Source organism: Bactrocera oleae, chromosome 5 (assembly GCF_042242935.1).
Source record: "Bactrocera oleae isolate idBacOlea1 chromosome 5, idBacOlea1, whole genome shotgun sequence".
In the NCBI taxonomy this organism is placed as follows: domain Eukaryota; kingdom Metazoa; phylum Arthropoda; class Insecta; order Diptera; family Tephritidae; genus Bactrocera; species Bactrocera oleae.
The window spans coordinates 73,329,439-73,355,235 of NC_091539.1; the positions used below are offsets into that span (position 1 = coordinate 73,329,439).

The 25,797-nt window shown below is 32.8% G+C and overlaps 3 protein-coding genes across 8 annotated transcripts; 1 reads left to right on the forward strand and 2 right to left on the reverse strand.

The window, feature by feature from the left end:
* Positions 1-636: 636 nt before the first annotated feature.
* Snx27 (sorting nexin 27) lies at positions 637-11,542 on the reverse strand. Of its 6 annotated transcripts, none has more exons than XM_036365214.2 (9): positions 11,383-11,542; positions 6,635-6,745; positions 6,308-6,464; positions 4,818-4,920; positions 4,673-4,755; positions 3,970-4,615; positions 3,726-3,915; positions 3,142-3,320; positions 637-3,078 (listed from the first exon to the last, which is right to left on the reverse strand). In XM_036365214.2, the coding sequence occupies exons 2-9, from the start codon at positions 6,711-6,713 to the stop codon at positions 3,010-3,012; spliced, it is 1,506 nt and encodes a 501-aa protein (XP_036221107.1). In that variant the 5' UTR covers positions 6,714-6,745; positions 11,383-11,542; the 3' UTR covers positions 637-3,009. The 6 variants fall into 6 exon arrangements, with proteins under 6 accessions (XP_036221107.1, XP_036221106.1, XP_036221101.1 ...); XM_036365213.2 differs by lacking the exon at positions 11,383-11,542 and adding an exon at positions 7,055-7,072; XM_036365208.2 differs by lacking the exon at positions 11,383-11,542 and adding an exon at positions 6,949-7,028.
* On the forward strand, positions 7,656-22,568 carry Ptpmeg2 (Protein tyrosine phosphatase Meg2). Its single transcript, XM_014230460.3, has 8 exons — positions 7,656-7,814; positions 10,029-10,259; positions 10,328-10,558; positions 19,852-20,789; positions 20,858-21,009; positions 21,262-21,491; positions 21,654-21,861; positions 21,936-22,568. Exons 1-8 carry the CDS (start codon positions 7,767-7,769, stop codon positions 22,160-22,162), a joined length of 2,265 nt encoding a protein of 754 aa, XP_014085935.1. The 5' UTR covers positions 7,656-7,766; the 3' UTR covers positions 22,163-22,568.
* Positions 22,569-23,985: 1,417 nt separating this feature from the next.
* Positions 23,986-25,712, reverse strand: LOC106614639 (mitochondrial import inner membrane translocase subunit TIM50-C). Its single transcript, XM_014230478.3, has 5 exons — positions 25,378-25,712; positions 25,161-25,305; positions 24,537-25,065; positions 24,327-24,450; positions 23,986-24,266 (listed from the first exon to the last, which is right to left on the reverse strand). The coding sequence occupies exons 1-5, from the start codon at positions 25,580-25,582 to the stop codon at positions 24,070-24,072; spliced, it is 1,200 nt and encodes a 399-aa protein (XP_014085953.3). The 5' UTR covers positions 25,583-25,712; the 3' UTR covers positions 23,986-24,069.
* Between the last annotated feature and the right edge of the window lie 85 nt (positions 25,713-25,797).

Here is a 25,797-nt window from a genome sequence, read left to right on the forward strand (position 1 = left end):
CTTTCTTAAAATAGTTATGTACAATAAACCAAGATCAGCTTTGCTCTTTAAATACACGTACATGTATACGTATTTATGAATCGTACATATGATTGTAGAAATGCTACAAAGCGGCAGTCACTTTGAATTATTATTGATTCTACTAATTAACCGCATTAAGAGCAGCTTAAATGGCAAACACATTTTGTATTTACTTCGTCAACAATAACTTAAACATCTCATAGCCTCTTAACACTTTAATTATCAATATCTTTAGTCAATATTTGTATAGGCTTGACTATAAACTGATAACGTTAATTAAGAAATTGAAAAACGCTCATTACGCTCTACAATACAAATACAAATAAATATATTATAAACACGTACACAGTGCTTGAATTCGCAAGTATAAAATCAGACGATTGCCACTCGATGTTTGCACGTCGTTCTCCAAGAAACCTGTCTAACATTTGAAAGATCCTAAAAATTTTGTTTAAATATAAATAGATGTTTAAGGTAGAATAAAAATGCAACGCTCCATAAAAATAACAACGGTAATATAGACACTAGACCAGGGGTAGTATGATCGCTTTTGAATTTTAGTTACTATTAGTAAAGACACATCCAACCCACAAGCCACATGTATTTTACACGTAATTGATTTAGACGCAGTTTATTTTATTGGCAATAATAATAAAATATAATAATAATTTAAATGATCACAATATATGTTCATGACGTAAATCTAAAAAAATGTGATAGTGAAGTTTTAAATTTAAGACAGCAACTGCCTGTAATATAAAATAAATGTCTGTAAATTCATTTATGCAAGAGATCTAAACATTTTAGTTTCGAATTATGTTTTTAAAGTTTTGTAATATATTTTCGTAGCCAACTCCTTAATCAAGTTGATTGTAATAAGCTGTGAATATTTATTCTTTCAAATAGTGGAAACATAATTTTGAAAGGTCTAAATATTGAAACAAAAACCTTCTATCGCTCTATGGTTTATAGTTTCATACTAGTTGTAGTTGATATACATGAATATATTAATGAAATATTATCTGATTTAAGCAAAATGTATTGACAAGCTATAAATGTTTATAATAAAAATAATATAATCAAATTCATGTTAATATGAGAGTTGTAACAATCTATTTTATACTTAAGTTAAATAATTATATATGCTCTTATTTTTCATTTGAGTCTTGATGCATCAGCAGAGCTTAGAGTAGCTATAGGAATATGCTGGATTTAAGCAAATGTTTTTGACAGGATTGACAATTTCTGTACATTTCTAATTATATTTAGTACATGTATTCAGCCACCTGGCCGTTACCGTTAGACTCATATACACTCGTCTGATGCTTGGATACTCATTTTACCTACATAAGGAATGTCAGAGCCAGAACTAGTTTGCTAGTATATCGTAATTATTGTAATGTAATGGCCACATTTATGCTTTTTAAAGAACGATTTGTAAGTATCATGAACCTAAGGAATATCACTATATTTTGTAATCAAAATAGTTTGTAAGCATACTTTAAAATAATATGATAGTTCTTTCGTACATATATGCAAACCAATTTTGGAAACGTGTGGTAACATGAGTCAACAATTTTCATATATGTGCTTAAAAAGTGTACAATGCGAGTTAGTTCATGTTTGAAAATTTCTTGCCCTCATTTCTAAAGCTTAGAATTAGGTTTATTTAAAATAAAATAGTATGAATATAACTGCAGGTTTTTACATTAATAAGGGGTATGTATTTAATTGTTCTATATTGCCGATATCTTAGGCTCACAATATGTTTTAACTTAGAAATATAGAGAAAAAATATGTTTCTTCTAAAGGCGAAAGCACATACATACATACTTCTACACAACATCTTCAAAGTGTTTAGACGAATATATAAAACATTTCAAGGAAAAAGAAAAAACTCCAAAAAATATACCGCGGACATCGGCTTTGTTGAAAAAAAAATATATAAATGAAGTATTCTCATTTCGGATGTTCTCTGAGTTACTGAATACGCTTTGTTTGTACTGATAATATAGAATTACTATATACATACAAATAGATTTTTATGAGTCTATTTTTATATACTTGCAAAAAAATACAGCTCCTTTGTATTTATGTTTGTTCGTTTTACGATTTTTGTTAAATTTACATGAGAAATTGTAGTAGAATGTTCCTGGTTCTCCACAATTATATTTCATATTGTAACTATCATTTACTTTAGGTCAATGCGTATGGTTTTCACTTTATAGCTATTTTCAACGGTTATTAGAGCTTGCATTCATAAATAATTTGTTTTTATTTGATTTTCACCCATATTCAATGAATTATTTATATTTTTGTTATTTGCATGTCAATTAAATTTTCTATATATTTTTGTTCTACTATGGAGTACGTTAACCTTCTTCCTTAGAAATTGACAACAATTTTCATATTAATTTCTTTAAACATCTTAGATTAATTTGAATGTATTTACGTTAAAAGCAAATTGATCTTAGTGCGAAAATGCAAATTTGTTCACATTTGAAAGTGTTATGGTGCATTAATGGTAAATACATGTATACATATGTATTTACATTTTACTTAATTTTAAAAACTGTCATTTCTGAGTTATATGTAATTAAGTTGTATGATATAATGCATGCAAAGCTCGTTAACTTATTATTGTTATTGATTTAACAATTTTGGTTGATTTGATCAGTTTAATTAATATTTCAATTATTATATATTCAGGATGTTATGGCCATTCATTTAATAAAAAAAATTAAGTTATAACAATTTATCAGACCCACTTTCTACTAAGTACACGAAATAATTCATTCGACGGAGTAGACGAGTTGTGTGAGTGGAAATGACAAGAGTAGAAAATGTTGTAGCTTTCAGATGTTGATTATCAACTGGTGTAAATAGTGAAATGCTAAGAGATAATGAATTGATTCTATGAAATGCCTAAATGGTTGTAAAACTAGAATAAATTGAATCCCACGCTCAAGCGTTGTGAACGCGTTTCTGTTAATCACCAGTGTCTTCCCACTTTCGTTCCTCCACTATTCGATCGAAACAATCAGCTAAAAATGAATGCTGTAGTTTTGGAAAACCAATAAAAAATTTGATTGTTTGAATGAAATAACAAAGCATACTTACATATGGCGTATATACTTTTACCCAACGCGCCGGTTTATCCGGACGATTGTATTGAAAGCAAAAAGACATGGACTCTTCGTCGCTCTCCCACCGTGTTATACTTTCCCAGGTTAGCTCGACCATTTGCGCCTCCATTGAACCATCTTCCCGACAAGCATGCAAACGGAAACTCTTTATACCTGATGAAAAGCAGATTGACAACGTGATAAATTAGGATTTACCAGAAAACTACTTGAAACCTTAGGAAATTATAATATATATTAATATTATTCAACGTGCATATGGATTTTTATTATTTTCGACCTGTATATTTGTAATCACTAAGTTCGAGCATATATTTTAGAATTTTTGCCAATGTATTTAATATTTTAAAACAAATACATATTTATGTATTCGAGATATTTCGGCAGTTGATAAAAAAATGTATAAGTGTTTTCATACAGAAATATATGTGTCCAATATTTTACTTTAGATTTGTAAATTAAAGCAACCCTTCATGCTTAATGAGATGTATAAGCAAAACATATACTATTCTGAACTTAGCATTTCATTTATTAACGAATTTAATAGTCGTATCTACTTACCGACAGCTGGTATGACATGCCCTTCCTTGCGGCTATCACAGGCACAATGCGGAAATACAACATCACCATATCCTGGTAGTGTGCGCGCCAATGCCAAATATTCCGATGCTTTCTTCGCATCTTGCAAGGCTTTTAACTCGTAAAGGCGCCCTTCGGCGCGTATATACCCACGATTAACTTCATCGACCGCCTACGACATACCAAATGATTATTATTATTTTGGAATATTTTAAAACTTGTTTACCTGATAGAAAATAAATTTTGCTGCTTGCTCACCATCCGGTAGTCCAAGTTCCCTATTAACTGAAAACAACCACCGGCGTACACAAAGGCAAGTGCTTGATGCAGTACTGTAGTTTTGCACGTACAGCTGATGTGGAATTTCATGTGGCTGAAGTTTTCGTTCAAAATTATATTCAACAATCTCAAAAAGGTAAAAATATTGCTGTGTATATGATGTAAGATTGGCACGTTGGACCAGTAGCTCCCATACAGCCTGCGCGTTAGCAGATTTTCGGACAGAGACAGTCGATACTTCATGATCAGGCAGCATTACTTTGATATCCACTGGAGAAGCGGATATATCATCTTCAGAGTCAGTCAGAAAATCTTGAACAGCATCACTTTCAGCAATCACGCGCACTGCGCACACCTTTTCTAAATACTGTTCAAGGCCTCGCCGCCGTGTATCCAATTGCTGCTCACTCAATTGGAATGGCCATTTTCCTGGAAGCTTTGGGAAATTGAAACCGGCGAATTCTTTTCGTAATATTGAGTGAAGATTGGCAAACTCCCGATAACGACGGGAACACAGCTGACGCCCGGCCATATGAATATTGAATACGATGTAGCGCTCTCCATTGCGATTTACAATACTATAATCTGGAATACTAAAAAACGGGAATTATTCTAAAAGGTTGATCTATTAAAATATAATCTTAAATTACCTAATGGGTAACGAGCGTTTATCTGAATAGTCAATATATGAGTAACCACTTTGATCTTCCTGAGGTTCAAGCCTCTCAGCTTCCTTTAAAATAAATTTTATACCAAATCAAAAGAGAAATATGTATAATTTTGAGTACTACTCACTTGCTGTGTCACTGAAATTACCGTTAAAGTTAAGCAATCTCCTCCCGACTTAATCAAATCAACGACTTGTTTATGTGTAGCCCCTTCTACGCTAACACCATTCCTGAAAAATAAAAATACTTTATTTAATATAGTACTAGGAATCCACAATGTTATGTTATCAAATTTAATCTAATCTTTTATTTCATACATCGAACATTCAATACAAAATATATTCATATAAGCTCTCTACTATTTTTTAACACACGTACAATTTCGTTCACAGAATAGCTTTTATACGCCATTGAGTTGTTTTCCTGAAAAATGCTAACATTGCAAAGGTTCAAGGACTTTTTAAAAATACAATGATAGGCTTAATCAGCTTTTATATAAGTTAGGTTTCTAATTTCTACAAAAGCACTATACGTTCAATTGCCATGGTAATCAAAAATTGGTTTCTAGCACTCTTACTTCATTGTGTAGAAATTTAATTCTTTTCATATATGCGAAATATAATTAAATAAATCAATAGATCTCCGCCAACCAAATTTCCCAAATTCTTCTGGGATTCCATTGCAGTTAAAAATATCAATTCTTCAGTACAACTGATCCTGTTCCTAACTCATCGATTAAAAAGTGGAAAATGTCTGAAGCTACTGTTGGGTTGAAAATGCGTATTGTTCCGTTTTCGTATTATCTCCCAAATACTTAAATAATTGGGATGCACAAGTAAGAATAAATACTTGCAATTAAAAATAAATACAACATTTAATATATTTGCACGTCTTATCTATGCCGAAATTGACTATCATGTACATACTATGTTTTTGTTTATAAATAACTGATAAGCTACTCCGTATATTCATCCCAAATTGTGAACAATTATGGCAAGAAATAATTAATCTTACTATTACAATACACACATATATTTTTAATATATTTAAATTTTCCTTAGTGGGTGTTGACTTGATCGCATTTCAAATCGAAAACAATACAATTTAAATGGTTCTGTAAAAGAGGTTAAACAGAACGATAAGAAATAAATTGTTCGTTTTGTATGAGAAGTTATCCAATTATAAGGCTGCACATAATTATATAAAGCTTTAGGTGTTATGTTTGTCTTACTGTCCTTTAATTAATTTCTTTATGTAAAAAAGTAACTATTCGGAACTATTCCTATCCTACGTAGTACTTGAAACTAAATAAAATTATATATGTAAAATATTATTACATTTGCCTAGCATAAACCTTCAACAAATAATATAACCCTGTTAAAGGTTTAGTAGTTGATTAGTCGTATCATATGCGAATACATTAAGTGGGCGTAATGAAGCTAATCGTACTATTGTATATGATTTACCCCCAAATACCATACTACCAATCCAAAAATTTAATTGTTACAGTTAAAGAAAAGAGTATACTGATAGGGAGAGATACGGATAAAAATTAATTTATGTTATAATTCATAATAAATAGTTATTAAGCTTCTATTATTCGTCAAGAATACTTACACCTCTAGAATACGATCCCCTTTTTTTATTCCAGCCTTCTCTGCCGCCCCATTTTCCAGAACAGCACTTACATGTTGCAAGGGAGCATACAATTCCCCATTTATCGAACGAAGCTGCCCACCTTCAGAAACTTGTCCACGTACATTGAAACCAAAACCTAATATTAAAAAAATCAATACATTACGTTTCTTTTACGTTTAGGTGTATGTGTTTTTAAGACTATCAGTATAGTATTGCACTTGAAAGTTCGAAATCGTAAGACAACTGCTAACTTTGATGCAGATAAATATAAAATCAAAGTAATTTTATTTTTCTTGCCGTAATTACCTGTTTCCGTCTTGTAAATATGTACGACTCGCGGACCACTCGGCGCAGCAGAGTCACTCCCAACTCCACCGCCGCTCATATTAAACACTTAAAACTGCGTTATTCTTCTGGCTTTAATAAAAGAAAACGTTCGATAGCTTAGTAGAGGATTTTTAGGGCTTGAATAAAAAAATATTAGTTTTAGTGAATTCCTACTTCTTAGACTACGGCCTAATTGGTTGCTTCCTTCTTATGATAACAAAAACAAATAATTGATTTCCTAGATTTTTCACTATAAGAACTAGTTTATTTCTAAAATGCAAATATATATATACTTTTCAAAAGTTTTAATTACTGAAAAGTGTTTTTAATTTTCACTTAGATACGAACGACACTATAACAAAAAATAAAGTACGAGGAAACAAATATAGTGATTGCCACCTGATACGATGAAGACGCCCTGCCGGATTTTCGCAAAGGAAAGGATATTTTATAGTGTACGAAAGAGCTGACGTACAATATAAGTCACTGACTAAGAAGCAACTCAAAGGCATAACAAAAACTAACATTACCGCGACTACTAAATCCGGTACTAATAGCAACTGTAAAGAAAAAATGATGGCATCATGGTCTAAACATTTATGTGATAAAGACTCTTAAGGCCCAACTTTACTGTCAAAGCAAATGTCTGACGCAAATCGGTGCAAAAGTTCTAAGTGAATTAAGCATTAAAAGAATAACGGCAAAACTGTCGTATTCAATATTCTTTTTTTTTTTTATAATGCACAAGAATATGAACCAAGTGGCAATATTAACAACAATGGTGATTCATTAAAAGTGTTGCACTAGAGATAATTCGCAGGCTAGCAAAATGTAATAGATTTAGGAATTGATTGTTTTTGTTGATGTTTGCTTTCAATTAGGATTCTTGTTGAGCGTTTTCAGAGAAAGTCAATCGGTTTTATGTTAAAAATAAATAAAATAACAATAAAGTACACCATTAACCAATAAACATATATAAAACACATACGAAATATGTTAAGTGAACAGATAATTTACGAATTTGTTAGTAAAATACATAATATAAAATTATTAAACATTTGTGGGAGCAACCCTGTTTGGACTACAAAGCGCGATTAGAAGAACTGGAGTCATGTCAGAATTACACTCACTCAAAATGGCGTCGGAAGATGTAAATTTTGTAAGTAAAATTTATGTTCCAATTACATTTTTTACGTTTCACAATATACTTATGAAGAAATATATAGTATTAAATATCTTGCTAGTGAAAGTGTTATTTAAATAATAAATGTGACAAATCGTTATACTACCGCCGAACTTCTATAGATGGAAATTTAAAAGAGCTGAATCAGTGGATTTAAGTTCTCTGATTTTCGGTTAAAAATTCCATCACATATCGTCATAATTGAACGGAAATAAGGTGCTATTTAATGTTATAACGAACTTTGCCATTTGAATATTTCATGTAATTATGTGGATTTAAATGCAGAAATTGATGTACTTCATGTACATATTGTTCTTAGAAATTGTTTTGGAATTAGTGTGCTTTGAATAAGGATAAATTAATTGCATATGCACGTGTGTATGTTGTATGTTTACAAGTGGTCTTATCCGCGTTTGTATACACAAATGTACGGTTGCTGAATATTGCTTTTCATTTTCTATCTTCTTTTTTGTTTTCATTATGTTTCGCCATACCTTTTCTGATTTCTAATAGGATAACAGCTGACAGCTGGAAAAATACAAAGGTACAATTATTTTTTTCATTGTAAATGGGGCTTACATATGTGTGTGTGTGTTTTAAAACAATTATTTGCTAAAAAAAACTAGGAAGAACAAGAGAGAAGTGCGATTAATAACATTTTATGCAACTTGTCTGGAGAAGAGTGTGAAATGAGGGCTAGTAACACATTTTCTCAATGTACGGTTAGCACACTTCTATGGATTAAAGTCTGATTTAGTTTATGAGAAGATAGAATGCTAGTTACTTGATAAACCAAACAAAATGTTGACAACTGAGAAGGGCAAAGTAGTAACAAAATGTACCAATTGGATACCTTTCGGTTTCTCTTTCGTAAATCTCTGTGCCCAATTCAAGTACCGTGGCTTCATTTGTATTAATTGAACTACAATCGAAAACAACACTTTCCAGAGAGTAAGTAGAGTAAATTATTGCAGTTGCTTGATTACACAAATATGTACATATTTGTACTTATAAATATATTATGTATTTCATTATTATTATCATCTTCATCCCCACATTTGAATAACGTAGAAGCAGCTATGGAATTTTTATTCCTCAACTAATTACAATATACACATGTAGTTAATTATACGGTATTATTTTGGTGATAACCCAAGCTTTTCGGCAGTCCATTTATATAAAAAATGTATTGTTTATATGTATGTGCAGATGCATATATAATTTTAAACAAACAGAAAATTACGTTACGAAAATATCAATAAAAGTGATATACATATGTACATTTATATGGGTAACAGAATGACTCAAGGGGAAAGTATTCAGAGCAACGCCGACAATCAAGTAATGACTGTAGTTTTACTTCCATACGTCACCAAGGTCTGATCGGCAACACTCGTCTTATATTAAACCAGTACAATGGAAGTGGTTGCATCGAGAAGCTACAAATGTAACATCCCACTAGTCAAAAAATTATTTGCGTTTTGTAAACTCCTTATATACGAATTCTTTTTCAAATTATATAGTTTTTGATCACTGAGCTAATCTTGAAAAAACAAAACACATATTACAATGTTAAGTTTGTTGATAAAAAATATCACCCACGATCAGTGTTTGCAGGTATTAGGTGGTCAATTCTTTATTATAAAATTTCCTAAAGTTGTGCTTTGCACTTATTATTACTTTTTTCCAAATCAGAAATGTTTGAGTGTAAAAAATTTAATAGAAAGTCTCATACCCATTGTGACTTATGGAGGGTACCGGGATGATTTTTTTTTTTTTTTTTTTTAAATTCTAATTATATTCTGCCGCTACAACAACAACAACATTAAATCAACTTAAAATATAAATGTAATACAAAATTGCCTAGTTTTCCATCTTAATCAATATTTTACAAAAGGAAATGTTGACATGTGTAGAAGAGAGCATCTCTCAAGATGGATGGCCACAGGCATTATAGAGTCCTCAGATTTTTTTAAAATTTGTCAATCAAGAAGTGATTATTGCAACGATTTAATATAGAAACCGAAAATTATATTCATAAGGGTTTCAAATGAGTAGTAGGGCATTGATTATTCTTTCTGGTTTCTGTAAAGTTTTTTAAATTATGATTAAACAAAATTGTGTTGCTAGTACTCATGTATGACCGGCTCTTTGATTCGACTATAAAAAAATTTATTTTTATTTTTTTAGGCCGTCAAACAATTTATTGAACTTTGTAATGGATCCTCATCAAATGTTAGACGAAATATATCATGTACCACAGCGATAAAATTTCTCTACGCACGAAAATTTGATGTACATAGAGCTGTATCACTTTACGAACAACATGAACAAATCCGGCTACGAGAAAGCTTGTACAACATAAATCCAGATTTGGAACCACTGTATTCAGAGTTAAAAACTGGAAAATTCACGATATTGGTTAGTGATTATTCATACAATTTTTAATAAATAAATTTTTCAAAAACACAAAATTTCTCTCATAACAGCCTTCCCGTGATGCTAATGGAGCAGCTATTGCTCTTTTCACTGCAAATAAACACAGTCCTCTAAGTGTTACGCATACGATAACATTACAGGGAATCGTATATCAACTTGATTGTGCACTGCAAGACACAGAAACTCAGAGGGCGGGTCTAATCTTCATATATGATATGAGTGGTTCGAAGTACTCAAACTTTGACTATGACTTGTCACAAAAGATTTTAACATTGCTTAAGGTAAGTTTTATAAAACACCCTTGTTTGTCCTGTAAAAATGGAATTTTTTTTTCAAGATGTATACCATTTGCCTTGGATATATGTATGTTTGTAGTGACTAATATAACGTTTTGGTAAAGATAACGTTGTAACTCTGGTTTCTTACCACATGGCCAATGTGTAAAATTAAGATCGATGTGTGAGATTGACGGATAACCGGATATCCGGTGTTTGGTGTCAAGAGGGGTTATGGTCTGATTTCGCTAATACGGTTATAGCTAGTTGTTCCGAGATAAACACTAATTTCAACATTACATACAATACCTGGCCATCGAATTAGGAACGGGCAATATTTTCGAAAGGTTTCAAGTTTGATCAGTAATAAAAACTAAATTATCGCTGGCAATTTAACTTATTTCGGCTTTAGTGATGCAACAATGATATTTAATTGTCTTCGTGACGATAATTGCAAATATATTTAATATTTGGTAACCCTACCCTTATTCGCTAATACGGCCGCGATCCTATCAGGCATACTACGAATGTAATTTTCCCATATGTGCTTGATGTTTTCTTTACGATCGCCAATTGTTGTGTTTTTCGTTGGTATACCTTGCGATTTAGATATGCCCAACAATGTTCAATTGGGTTTAAGTCGGGGGAATTCCCTGGCTATGGCAGCACATCCAAATTCAACGAATTAATGCAATTCGTGCTAGCTCTTGAGGTATGGCAAGGACTACCATCAAGCATGAACATATAGTCTCTTATCGGATACCTTAGCCTTTCCAAATATGGCAAAAACATTTTCAAAACAGTTATGTATTGGTTAGAACGCATCGTACCTTCAACAAAGTGAATTGGGCCGGGTCCTTCGTCTGAAATGCAGCTCCAAACCACCACTGAAGGATAATGCCTTACTCTCGGAACAATGCAAGCTTCAGAAAATCGTTCTCCTCTCCTCTTCCGCACATAATTTTCCACTTGGATGACGGCGGCCACACCGTGTTCATTGTTAAAAATTACCTATAAAAAGCGTAAAAACAAAAAAATTAGATATGTCTGGGGTTATATACAAGGCCGAAAATAAGTGAATTTTTCAGAAATATTTCTGAGAAAACTTTTAAATTTATTGATCCAAAAACTTATGCACATATTATGGTATCTTTCAACTATATTTTAAGACTTAGTACTAGTAAAAAATATGATTTTTAAAAAGGAATACAGCTGTTCTCCGGGAGCTCCTCTCAAAAAAGACGTTTTGCGGTGACCACCATATCTCTGAACTGGATGATCTTAAATTAAAAAACCAAACAGATTTCGCTTAAGTAATGTTAAATCTAGCAATTAATCGAAGGAATAAACAAAATGACGGTTTCTCAAAAAACGAAAAATATATTTTTCAACGAAATTTCGGTCTTAAATTGTTTATAAAAACAAAAATATTTATCGAAAAGAAAAAATCTTCGATTAATTACTAAAAATATATTTAAGAAGCTCGTGTTAATCGGTTTAGCCGTTTTTGAGTAATGTTGGTCACCGATTTTGAAAACACCATTTTGAGAAAAACGTGTTTGTACTTCTAAGCACTCTGAAACGCCTTTTCAAATTTGCGTGTAACTTCGAAAATATTGACCGGAACGAATTGAAATTTTCTGTGTGTATTTTAAATATAATATATATACATTAAGAAAAAATAATAATAAAATCGATTTTTTGAAAATTCTAACTGTATGTAACCCCTTCAGTAAGAAAAAATTAAGATTGTAATAAAATGTGTGAATTACCTTACTCCAATAGGTGGTGCAGCTTAGCCAATAAAACAAGTCTTTTCTACATCGCTGTGTAAATTTTGGCTGTTTAGATGGCCTCTTGCACTAAAGTCCATTTTCGTAAAAACGTCTACGCAAAGTACGGTTCGAAATTTCCACAGCACAGTCCCTAACTGCTTTTAAAATGCTTTCAGAAGCGAACTTGCAAAGCTTCTCTAACAATCTGCTCTGTCTGTAGTCTTCGGAAGCCCTTGCAGTTGTTCCTGTTATTTCCGAAAATTGCTGTGTCATCAAACCCCGCACTTAGTTTTTTTTGCCACTTCAATCGATGTCTTAGAAATTCCAAGATTTTTGCCTATTGTGGATTAACTAAAATTTCAAGCTTTCAGAAAAGCTACAGCTTGCACTTTTTTCTCCTTTAGTATGTCGTGATTTTTACCCATTCTCTATAAAAGAACATCAATTGTTGAGTGAATTAGTTATTAAACCCTTTTTTACTTACCTTTCTTTAATCTTTAAATAATCCCAAAAACCTGAATTTTTCACCAAAATCTAAATAAATTTTCAAGTACACCATTCACTCAGAGGGAATCTGTGAAGGTGTTAATGGCTTCACTGTGAATAGCGGTCAGTGCATGTCTGAAGTTTGTTGCGTCCGAAGTCTGGTCGGCGTACTGTTCAGTGTCGTCGACTTAGTCAAGGAAGGACCTCTTGATGTTCCTAGGAGGCGGTTCCGCTTCAAGCAGACGACTGCAGGGGTGGTTTCTGCGAAAACTTTCCAGCAAAAACTGCTTGGAGAGGGGTTTGTTGTGTTCCTTAAGCGGAAGCATACGGGTCTCGCTGTGTAAGTGTTCGACCAGAGACATCAAGAGGCACAGGTTGTGGTATGATTTTGTGAGGGAGAGTGTTAAGCTCCTTCCAGAGAAGAAGCGAGAAAGCGTTTGCTTTATGATCAAAGAGTAATATCAGTTTGTCCCTATTTGTACCATAGTTTAATTAGTTTGGGCTAATGATTTGAGAGATATAAAAATTTCATTTAATTTTTAGCAAACTGATTATATCCTTGAAGAAAAGGATGTACTTCTAACAGCATGAAAAACAAATAACGTGAGGAAAGATTTTCTCTGATAATATGCAATGTTAAAGGAATTAAAAAGCTGGCGACCAAGAAATAGATAACCCTACAACTGTTGCAGCGTTGTCTTCAAACAAAATTTTGCTATATTAATTTTTATTGTTGTGTTTTTTTATTATTTGCTTTATTAATTTTTGTTTATTCAAAAGTAATTGTTTGCTGTCTCATCTATACCTAGTATATTATTTTTATGTGGAATTCTAGTAGATATTCGTGATGGAAAAAACATTAAATGTTATTTGAATACTCTAAATACTCGAAAAATATCAAAAGATCTGAAGCCAACATTTTATAAGTACCAAATATATATATAAAAGTTCCAGAAGCATAAAAAATGGATTTTGTGTTTATTTACATTAGGGAACTATTTTTTTCGAAATCTCTACAAAATCATGTGCAGATTAATTTTTTCGTGATATAATCATTTATTCTCAGAACTAATGAAACACTTATCAAGTATCAACCTTAAGCTGATGAAAAAATATTCGTTTCGGGTAATTTTGTTGACTATAGTAAACAAATCGCCGGCGCAAGGCATTTAGCATTAACAATTGTTGTCCTGGGACAAAATAAATAAACGTCGTTAATCTACATGAGAATACCTAATAATTTCGTAATAAACCGGCTATAAAAAAAGGTTTTGATTCAATCGAAATTTCCCTATGTACTTCTATACAAAATCAATTTCTGAAGATAAACTCCAAATTTAAAGCCGATCAAATAAAAATTGACAAAGTTAACTCGCCAATTGGAAAAAAGTAGTTTGAGAAAAACGCACTTAAAATTTCACATATACATAGCTGAGCCGGAGGTAAGCCTACCTCTTATACGCTTAAAGTGTTTTGAAAAAATTGTCCTCGCTACAAATCAACTTGAAACTTATTTGTATGGCTGACTATAAAGCATAGTTTAAGCGAAAAAAAGAAAAAACGAATTTTTGAAAATTCTACAGTGGCCCTTAACAATTTTTTTTAAATCTTTCACTTATTCATTTCCAATTGATAGTTTGGATTGGTTGCCGAAAACACCTCTGACTTGTTTGTTTATTTGCTCTTTGTGAGAGCAGTTTATTTTTTTTACTCTTATTCTTCCTAATAGCTGGTACAGAAACAAACACCATTATTGCTTGCATCCAAGACGGTGTTCAGACAGGAACAGTTTTGTTGTTCATTACGGCAATTTTCAAATATTTTAGCATATTTGAATATATTTACTGATGGTATAATACTTAATTTTACTCTTATATTATTGGTTATAATCTCAGTTCATTTATTTTCACACTGTATCAACATCCGCGAGAGAGCCAGTGAATGATAGTTAGAAGTTGTAAAAAGAACTGTACAACCAGAAAAATTTTCAAATTGAAAAGAAATGCCAAATTTTCTGGCAGCGAACACTTAAAGCGTGTTCCCCGAGCAGAAACAACTCGGTGCGCTTTCTTTATCCTCGTTGCTTCATTTCTTAATCACTTCGAGTCGTCGCGTCTGACCGCAGTCTTGCCAATTAAATAAATTCCTGTACGCGCGAAATTTTGTTTCCGTTTTTAAGAAGAGACATTACCCTCTCTCTATTTACACATCTAATAGCTACGTGCACAGTAAAGTGCAGAAAAACATATAGTTTTAATATTATATTTGGATTTGCTCCTTGTAGATATACGGTTTTGACGCAAATAAAAAATGAAATTACGCTTATGGCCAATATTATAAATGCATGTGCACATAAATATTTAAATATGATAATTCGCACACGTTGTTATAACATACCAAAGGGGCAATTTCTGACGATTGTCAAGAGAATGGAAGCTATAAGCGAGTCGTGAGCGAAGATGTGCTCACCAAACAGCCGGTTACACTCATATTATATATACATATGTAGGTATAGGTTAGATATAGTATAGTTTGCCAAAGTAATCTCTCTCAAGCTTTTTTTGGCGATCGCAAATATTTACATATGTATGCATGTAGATATGTATGATCAGGTAACCATTAACACCATAATTATAATGATATGCAAAATACATACCATATGTATATATGCTGTATGCAAATGTATATATACATATATGTACATATATATCTATTTTTTAAATTCATTTGTGGCTGACTGTTCAAATAGGTAAAGTTCCAAGTGGTGGGAGAGTAATTACATACATATTTACGACTATACGAAGGCAGTACCAAAAGTATCCGACCTGCCACTGAATATATTAAATAATATATGTGATCAGAGTATGCTCTTAACTACAAAATATAGCAAAAAGAACGTAGATTAAATACATTTAATAAGTATATAAAGAAGGTAAGCATAATTTTTTCTACTGTTTTCATTTTTCACACATATTTTGTCAGCGAAGTTGAAATTGTGGAAAATTTGCCTTCATAAAAGTTTTATTGGACATTGACTAAGACCATTGTTTTTCGATCCAACTTGATCAGCATTTTAAACTTCCCAGTTCCAAGATGAGAATGTGCACATTGAGTAGTTTTCTAAAAAGCTTCCGTTGGAGAATTGCATTTAAAACGACAATGTTATTAAATAAAGTAGTATTTTTAAGTCGATTCTAAAGCTTCTGGGACCACCCTCACGTGTATAAATTTATATATTATACATATGTACATATATGTATACATAAATATCCACGTATGTATGTATTTAAATACCTAATACAAATAAAAACATTCGTGTGCGGAGGGAGATTTCAATGATAATAACAACAACGTCAACGCGAGATTACGTGTGCGCGTGCGTCATATTAAACTCACTTTTCATTTGTTGCTTCTGCCGCCAAAGTTAGCTAAAACTGTTGTTGCTATTGCCACTTTTGTTGCTTTCTCATTATAATATATGAATATTATACGTATATACGTACACGCATACTCAATACTTTCGGGCTATCTCTTATTTTATTAAGTAATTCGCTATTTAGTGTACTTGTTCTAGTCGTTCGCTTAGCTTGGCTTAATTAATGTTACACGAGTGCAAAACAACTCTTCATATACAATATAAATAAATAAATAACTCAGTTTTCTGGTGTGCTCGATATTTTTAGTCAAACTACACACTTGTTTTAAAAAGATATTTTACATAATTTCGCGAAATTCAGTCGAGCTGCACTGAAAAGGCAACTGTCAATGAAAAAGTAAAAAAAAAAAAATATTGAAAAACACATATAGTATATGTATGTACATAAGTATGTATTTACGTGTAGAAAATTTCTTTCGTGTTGTCATTTGTTAAGGCGTAGAAATTGACGTTTGTGCATTTGGATTTGTAACTTTCATCTAAAATTCTACGTAATCGGTTTTAAAATTGTCTGTGTTTTTTGGTGTAGTTAAATTTGAGTTCATAATTTAAATCTGGTGGCATAAATATATAAACAATTCTAAATCACACAAGTTGGCAAAAAGAATTACAGAGAAGCTAAAAAGTTCATATTGAGATTGGGTTAGGTGTGCTATTAAGAATTGGCCCAATTTTATACGATTCAATTCGCTGGATTGGTTGGTATGTCTTATAAAAAGACTTTCAGAATTTTTTCGGCAATAGACAAAGTAATAAATAGGCGGATATGAAGCATGTCTGTTTGTTGACGATCCATATAAACAAATGTGGTCATCCACACACATATGTGGACATCCACACGTATGGTAACAACAGTTAGCCAAGCGCGGCAAAAAGGTATTTTCAGAAACAAGTTAAAAGCTTAAACAAGAAACCGGAAGTAGGGAACTCCATATTTGCTTAAGATTCTCTATTAAAATACAATGATAATGAGTACACATACATACATGCATGTGTACACACATACATAAGTTTATATGCATATACTGAATATAATAGTGCATGCAGTTACGTTGAAAAGTATATATGTAGTTCTTTTTTCATAATGATCTACTTTCCCTCTGTTCCCACAATGATTTTGTTTTCGCTACGTCAAAAGCGGACACAAGTAAATGTTGAAGTGAGTTATCCTGGTAATCAACTGACCGAATGCACATTTTTGCTCACTTTCATTGCGCTCGAAAAAGCGAAAACTGAGTAGATCAATTTATCCTATGGCTTTGCGACGAGGCAATATTTGAATCGTTGCAGCGGAGGCAACTGTATCTGCGGCGAGAAGAGTTCGAGAACGCGAAAAGAGGAAAGCTAAATGACCTATCAACCCCTGAATTGCAACAACGCTCTAACCCTCAAATATTGTAAGCGAATTGTACGAATGTACGAGTCTCTTTTAGGCGCTCGCGCAATGTGCTGTCGATATTGAGAGGAATGTGGCAATTTTTGGGGTTGCTGTTGTCCAATACAAGAGGATGGGCTGAGAAAAGTCAGACTGAACTAAAGTAAGGGCGAATATAGCGAAATTTCGAAACTGACGAGCATATTTTTTCTTGGGCAACTGTTTATCATCAAGTTTTTTCTATTTAGCCATTGCAAATAGGTGCGAATTTCTAGGAATTAATTGTTTATAACAATTCACCAAAACAATTCTTGTGAAGAATCCATATATACATACATACTTACATACCTACACATGAATTGTGTTTATACAATCGTGAAAATAAAATTGTGCAAAGTGAAATAGTTTTGGCGAAAGCCTGCTGGAAATTCAACCCCTTCTCTGTATGTGCCATCGAGAAAAGTGTATTCGCATGAAAAATTCTTAAATATCACTCATAGATGAAAAAATACAATTAAATTTTAAACAGAACTGAGTGGAAATATGTACATTTCATTAATCATAAAATGCAACGCGTTCAGTGATTCTTGGTAGTTTGCAAAGTCGATATAAACAGTTGTGGTGGGAAAGCTACATATGTACGTATTGATTCGACCATTGAAAATGTTTCTGCGGTGCACTAAGCGGGAATAGAGTTAACAAAACAAACAAAAAGGCTATGCTCGACATATATGAATATATATAAATACCAGATCAATATTTTAGTATTTCGTATATCCTTGTGGAATTAATTTTTTTTGCACGAAATTAAATATTTATTACCTTTGGATTTTGAAAATTTTATAGTATTTATGCTTATATATGCAATTATATCATTGATGGACGCACGTCTGTAGTGAGTTCGAATACCCGAATCCCAATGAGACAACTAAACTCTGAGCTATTATTGCTAATTCATTATCCGATTCATTTCTCAAAATTCTTTATCAATTATATCAATACAAATTTTAATTTTTAAGCTTTTCTCGCGATTTCTACAATATACTTGTATTGTAGAAAGTTGATGTTATGATATTTGTAGAGTACTAGAAAGTTTGAATCACAAAGCCTTCAATGTGCCGCAGTATACATACATACATATTATATATAATTTATAGGCATATGTGTTTGACCGTCTCAACTCTTTACCTTTTCAAGTCATACTTTAGTTATTCTTATTTCGAATCGTTTGTTTTTTTGGTTTATTACCCTTCAAGTCAAATAATTCGTTTTTGATTAGTTCATATGTTGTTGATGAATGACTACGTATGTATGTGGGCGTTAAAGGAAAACTATTGTAAATCAATTGTTGTTTTCGGAACAAGTGGTTTTTATTGCGCCGCAGCAACGAATGTATGTACATATGTATAGATATGTATTCGTCAAGTGAACAAACAAAATGTATGTAGCTTGTTGCGTTTAGTATACGCCGTGTGAGACTATAGTATACAAAGTGTCTGGCCTTTATTCTAAGAAGACCTAAGAAAGTTATTAACAGAATTTCACATTGATAATTTTTACTTTCACAGAATTACAAACCAGCATTGCATTTGCAATATGAAAACCTTTTTGCAACAGATCTGTCGATATGTCACGAATCTGTTTATGAGAAGCAAACTCAGCGCTTTTCATATGTTACTTACTAACTTGACCACATTAACATTGTTATTTTGTTAATTGGAAAATCTCTAATTGTATTGCCACAAGGTCGCACATACATACATTCACGTTCACAATAACTTATTTGCACTTAAACACGTACGAAATGTAGTTATGTACACTATTGTACTACTTAATCTGATGGTGAACATTTTCGTCGCGCTTGTTTCGAAAACAATCAGGTGCAGGTATTTTCTTAAAATACGTACATATATATGTAAATCTTTATATAAAACATACATACATGTATAATTCTTATATACTTCGATTTGAATTTTTGCCATTCATTATGAAGGTGGCACAGACTGAATTTGGGCTGTACATTTGCCATATATAATATTTCCAATACATCTGTAGTCACAAAGATCCGAGAATTTATGTATATTAAATGAATGATGAGCCGTCGCACATACTCTCCAATTTTGACGATATGGGCTAATGGATTAATATGTCCGTTGCAAATCGCCTTTGATTATATCCGTTTCGACATATTCGTATAGTATTTATTTCATTTATTTTGTTTTTGCAGGGTGGCTATCCAGCGCGTTTAAAAAAAGTATTAATTGTAACGGCACCTCTGTGGTTCAAAGCACCGTTCAAAATTCTGCGATTATTTGTACGGGAAAAATTGCGTGAACGCGTCTTTACTGTATCTGTGCCAACGTTGGGCCTTCACGTGCCTCTAAAAGCATTGCCCCTGCATCTTGGCGGAGCATTGGAAATCGATCACGCCACATGGTTGCTACAGTGCCGCAAATCGATGACGAATCGTGAAGACGAACTGCTCGCCAATATTGAGCAAGTGGCTTTCAATCGAAGCAACACAATCAACGCCACAACTAATAGCAACGTTGTGAATAGTTCAGTTACCATTGTTGGTGATATAGACAGAAACGTTAACAGCAACATAAATACGACGACAGCCGCATTAACGAACGAAGACTATAGTCGACGCTTACTGGGTGGCGAGGAGCCCAACGAAAATATCACAATAAGCAGTCTGCGCGCTGTCATAGCTACATCGGCAACCGCTTTAAATCAAGGTAACAGTAATAGCACGTCATTATTATCTGTGTGCAACCAAATTGACACCGAGTCGGGGGTGGTTGCGGCGACGACGACGGCTTCAGTTGAAACATCAGTAGGTGTGCCAGTGCTGAACGGATTAGAGGCCAGTGGAGTTCAAGGCTCCGTGGTTTTGGCGAATGGTGTAGCTGTTCCATCGGCAGTTACCAGCAACGCCAGTTCTAACGGCTCATCCGTCTTAAGTGAATTGTGGTCGGAAAATCCGCCAAGTAGTGCGTCGTCGGGGTTTAGTGATGACGACAGCCTGGCTGGACAAGAAGGAGACCCAAAAACAATTGAACAAATTGTTCAAATGGTGAAAGAGCAGGGACGAAAAGGTCTGGTGAAAGAATATGCCGAAATACGTAATCGGGCGCCTGAGGGCACCTTCGTTTATGCAAGGTTTGTTGATCTGTACAACAAATATAAAATGAATTAATATTAAAAATGCTAAATCGATTATTTTGCAGAATGCGGAATAACTTGACCAAAAATCGTTACACGGATGTTCTTTGCTATGATCATAGTAGGGTGGTGTTGTCTAGAGAGGATGGGGAGGATTATATAAACGCCAATTTTGTGGACGGCTACAAACAAAAGAATGCATATATTTCCACACAAGGTAAACGATTGTGCACGCTACTCCGTTTGTTTAGATTACAGAGTTTGCTGTTGTCAAGAATAGACACTATTTTAATGACATTTGATTTAATAGATAAAATTACTAAAAGCTGTGATCTGTCGAGATATAAAATCATTTTTAGAATCATTCGATTGCACAATATACATATATGACATATGCATTGACCTTACAATTTTAAATATCACAATACAATGATAATAATAGGCAATCATTTTTTTAATCTGATTTTAGGTCCATTACCGAAAACATCGCAAGATTTTTGGCGTATGATATGGGAGCAACATTGTTTAGTTGTTGTAATGACAACACGGGTCATGGAGCGTGGTCGCGTCAAATGTGGCCAATACTGGGAACCGACTGAGAATAGTTCCTTAGAATTCGGAAACTTCCACGTGCGAACACTTAGTATAGAAATAAATGAAGATTATACAGTAGCATCATTAGAATTGAAAAATCTTAAGGTAAGCCCTTTGTACACCGTGCTAATTATAATTTTTTTTTTGAATACATTTTCAAACCTTTGTTTTACTGATTTTTTTGGCAAAAAATCATATCACAATGCAAACGACAGATATTTTTTATATCGCATAATTAGTTTGACTTAAATACCTCTTCTATTTTAGACTGACGAAATTAGAAACGTTTCACATTGGCAATTCACAAGTTGGCCCGATTATGGTGTGCCGAGCTCTGCGATGGCCATGTTAAATTTTCTTCAGAAAGTGCGAGAAAAACAAGCATCTATGGTAAAAGCATTGGGCGATACCTGGGCTGGGCATCCGCGGGGACCGCCTATCGTGGTACACTGTAGTGCGGGCATTGGTCGAACAGGTGAAAACAAGTAACAACAATTAAGTAAATTAAATTGCTTTATTAAATTATTTCTTTGCAATTAAATTTCATAGGCACTTTTATAACATTGGATATATGCACATCGCGTTTAGAAGATGTGGGAACGGCTGACATTCGTGGGACTGTGGAAAAAATTCGTTCACAGCGTGCCTACTCCATACAAATGCCCGATCAATATGTGTTTTGCCATCTGGCCCTAATTGAATACGCTGTTTCGCAGGGTATGCTGAAATCTGTAGATTTAACAGGGTTTGACGATCGTGGCGAAGATTCAGACTAAGAAGTATTCTGCTCGAAGCTCATAGGAAATAAATTCTCAACTGAAATCTTTGTATTCGGTTCTTTATTAACGAAATGGCAAAGGCGTTTTGTAGAAAATAATGATGTAGCTGACATAATAATTAAAAACAGAATCGAAATAGAAAATGATGCCGAAACTTTCTTAAAACATAGCTCGTATTTACTTGATTAAATTTTTGTTCTTTCATTTCGTTTCATCTTAGAGAAGTGAAATCTTTAATACAGTAAATATAACTTATAATTTTAGTTCTACAGAATCATAATGAATAACTAACGTTTAAATTAAATATTAGTAAAATATGTCAAGATCATAAGGAAATAAATAGAATTGGCCTAGATGTATTAAATAATTTTAAACAATAAATTTAAAAATCCTTAAAAACTAATCATTTACATAGTTTTTTCGGGGCTTTTGCGTAGTGAATGGTCTATGAATAAGAATGTATCGAATAATAATTACCCTACTATACGCAACTACTGAAAAGTATTTGACAACTGATGTAGCAATAACTCTTGATCAGTACTCAATAGTCTGTCAATAGATTCTTTGAAACTCACGTAAATATAGAGCTCTGGAACATCTGGCAAAGCGTTTGCTTTAGAAATTTGTATATTTATCACCGGTCTCAATAAAAGACTTAAGATGACAATTTGGTGATGTTGTAAAGTACAACGAAATGGGGAAACTATAAAACTACTAATGGGATGGAGACAGTTGATAGAAGTGAATGAGGTTGTTGTAATTGCCAACGTTAAACCGTCCTCCAAATATCTCCAAAGAGCCTAATAAATATGCAACAATAACAAAAATTTATAATGATATAATATCCTATAATCATATTTGAATGTCAGTAAACAAAACGTACAATTAGAAAAATACAAAATTTATACGAAAATATTCACTTAACTCATCCATTAAACCATATGTATGTATTATTTTTGGTTACTAATTTATTAAATTTTGCGTTCATGTCTGAAATATGTTAAGTATGCTGAAAGCTTGATTATAATGAAATTGTGTTTCCATTACGCTTTGAAATGTGTCACTGATTAATATTAGGTAATTTCAAGATTTATAAAATATGTATGTATATTATAAAATTTTGTGTTAGTTTAATTGCTGTAGGGGTTATGGTAAAATCGTATCCTCATGTATGTATGTTTAAACATCAATATATAATTAATTGTAGTATGTAATGCAAATCGTCGAAGAAGATGAAAATAAATTAATTACTCATTGCGATGTATGCGAACAAATGCATATATGCGATGAAGGACATTCATCTCCAGTCTCACTGTGAAATAGAAGGGCAGGTAAAAACAAGTTTCTTATTTCATTTCGATTCAATCTTCAAATTTATTCTTTTACAGTTTTTAATTGTATAATGATTAAGCTGTGGCAACTTGTTTACCGAGCTTCTTCTACATTCATGATGTACATATTGACGAATTGCGTGCCACTTTACAAATACCCTTTATTCTCTTCTAAAATTTCACTTGAAGAATAAAAACTGCATTGATATATTTTTAATAGTACTCAAAATTGTATATTGGATTTTCATCCCTTACTAAGAAAAAGAAAAAAATTTAATTGAACTCACATTTATCATGTACATTATTATACAATATTGTATAATAAAATGGTAGCAGTCCTAAAAGCCGCTTTTTATAAAAAAAAATATATGGAAATAATTGTATCGAAAGATAATAGATAATTTTGTTGAACTAAATATAGAAAAGAAAAAAATCCGTGAAATATGTACATATACATTTTCTACCGCAGTCTAAAGGAAACGGACCACCTTTAAATGAATAAAACTTTTCATTTTAATGAATAAAAGCTATGCAAAACAATGATAATTATAAGAATTTATTAGGCGTTTCCGCTTAAGATGAGCGTCCTAGGAAGCTTGTAGTCCATTTTTTCACAATTGGTTTAGATTTGGTTAGCTCTTGCCGTTCTTTCTCTTGCATTTGCTCTAGTAAAAGCCGTTGATTTTCTCTGAATTGAGCTATTGGATCATCGAACTGCCGATAGTAATGTAAAACATCACGAACATCCTCAACTTCAGCAGATGCCAGAGCTAAAAATCACATGCCAATGTTAGAATTAATAAGAATGTGATATGATAAATTTGACATACTCTTTAGAAAGGATATCAAATCAAGTAGTTGCGTGTCGTCATCGTTGCCTAGCCATCTGGCAATGTTAAAAGTATTATCAGGGTGCAATTTAGTTGCATTTTCATCCCAATCCACGACAATGACCTAAAAAATAAATTTACCAATCAATATGTTTTTATCGAAATACATAGACAGACTGTTGGTAATTGTATGAACATCTATTAAGTTACCTTACTAAGATCTCGGTTTAAATTGTCTAAATTTTTAACGTGATGTCCATCCACAAAATGAGTTGCATCGCGTACCAAGCGATACATAATATAGCCATTTGGGTCCAGAGCATCTAAAATCGGAAATACCGTCATGCCTTGTTCTGCAGTAAATACGACAATTTCGAAATTCTTTGCACATTCTTGTAAGAAATGATCAACACCGGGCCGTTTTTTAAACCGCCATCCAGTTTGATATGTCCAATCTGGATGTACAAGAACGTCTTTCATTTCTAGTACTAATGTGTACGGCGGCTGTATGTATGGGTGTTTTAAAGGATCTGGTAAAAGCTTATCGCGTGAAGGCTCCTGAATCATTTTTTGGTAATAATTCATAGATTTCCACATACGCTGTATATACTGTTGAATTACTGGACTTTTGCTGAATTCATCTTCAATTACTTGTCCTTCGGCATCTACCTCGGGTTTGCCAAACTCATACACAGCCCATATGGCTAGTGCAGTGCCACTACTTCCAAATACTGCAAACCTATAAAATGCATGGTTTTATAAATCAGATAAGTTTATAGTCGCTACTACTTGTAATGTCATGCGTTATATTACGCAAGGGTAAGCAGTCCATACCCTATTTTCATATGTTTCCAAGCCTTTTCATTTTCCTTTGCTTCTTCTTCATCTTTTCGTTTTCTTTCGCGTTCAGTATCTTCATCAACATTGGCTGCAGTTTGAGGGAACAACTTTGACAAAATTTCTGGACTCGATGCCTTTTCTACACCATAACATATAAATCAAATAAATTAATAAAATATGATAATATGTAAGTTTTGAGAAAGAAACAAACTTGTGTTTTCTGTTGTATATAATCTTCCAATGTGTTGGCAGTCCGACTTTCGTCCAAAAACTTGGATAGCTGTGGAAATGTGTAATCTTCGATGATGGTTACTTAATGCTCGACATTTTTGTTCTCCAAATCCATGCCACGCTAATTTGGTCCCGGATCCTAACTTTTGTATCACGCTAAGGACTCCTTTTCGTGCCATTACCATATTATGCCCCTACACTTAAACGTTTTATTAATAAATCCCACTTTAAGTGTACTTTTAATTCATTACACCGGTTATAATAACCTTCAATCTCATTGAATCTAATGCAGCTGAAAGGAATTTTCCGACATCTGTCATAAGTCAATTCAATCAATGTTGCCGGACTACAATATTGCCGGGAATAATTGATAAGCATTGACGTTATATTCGAGTATTTA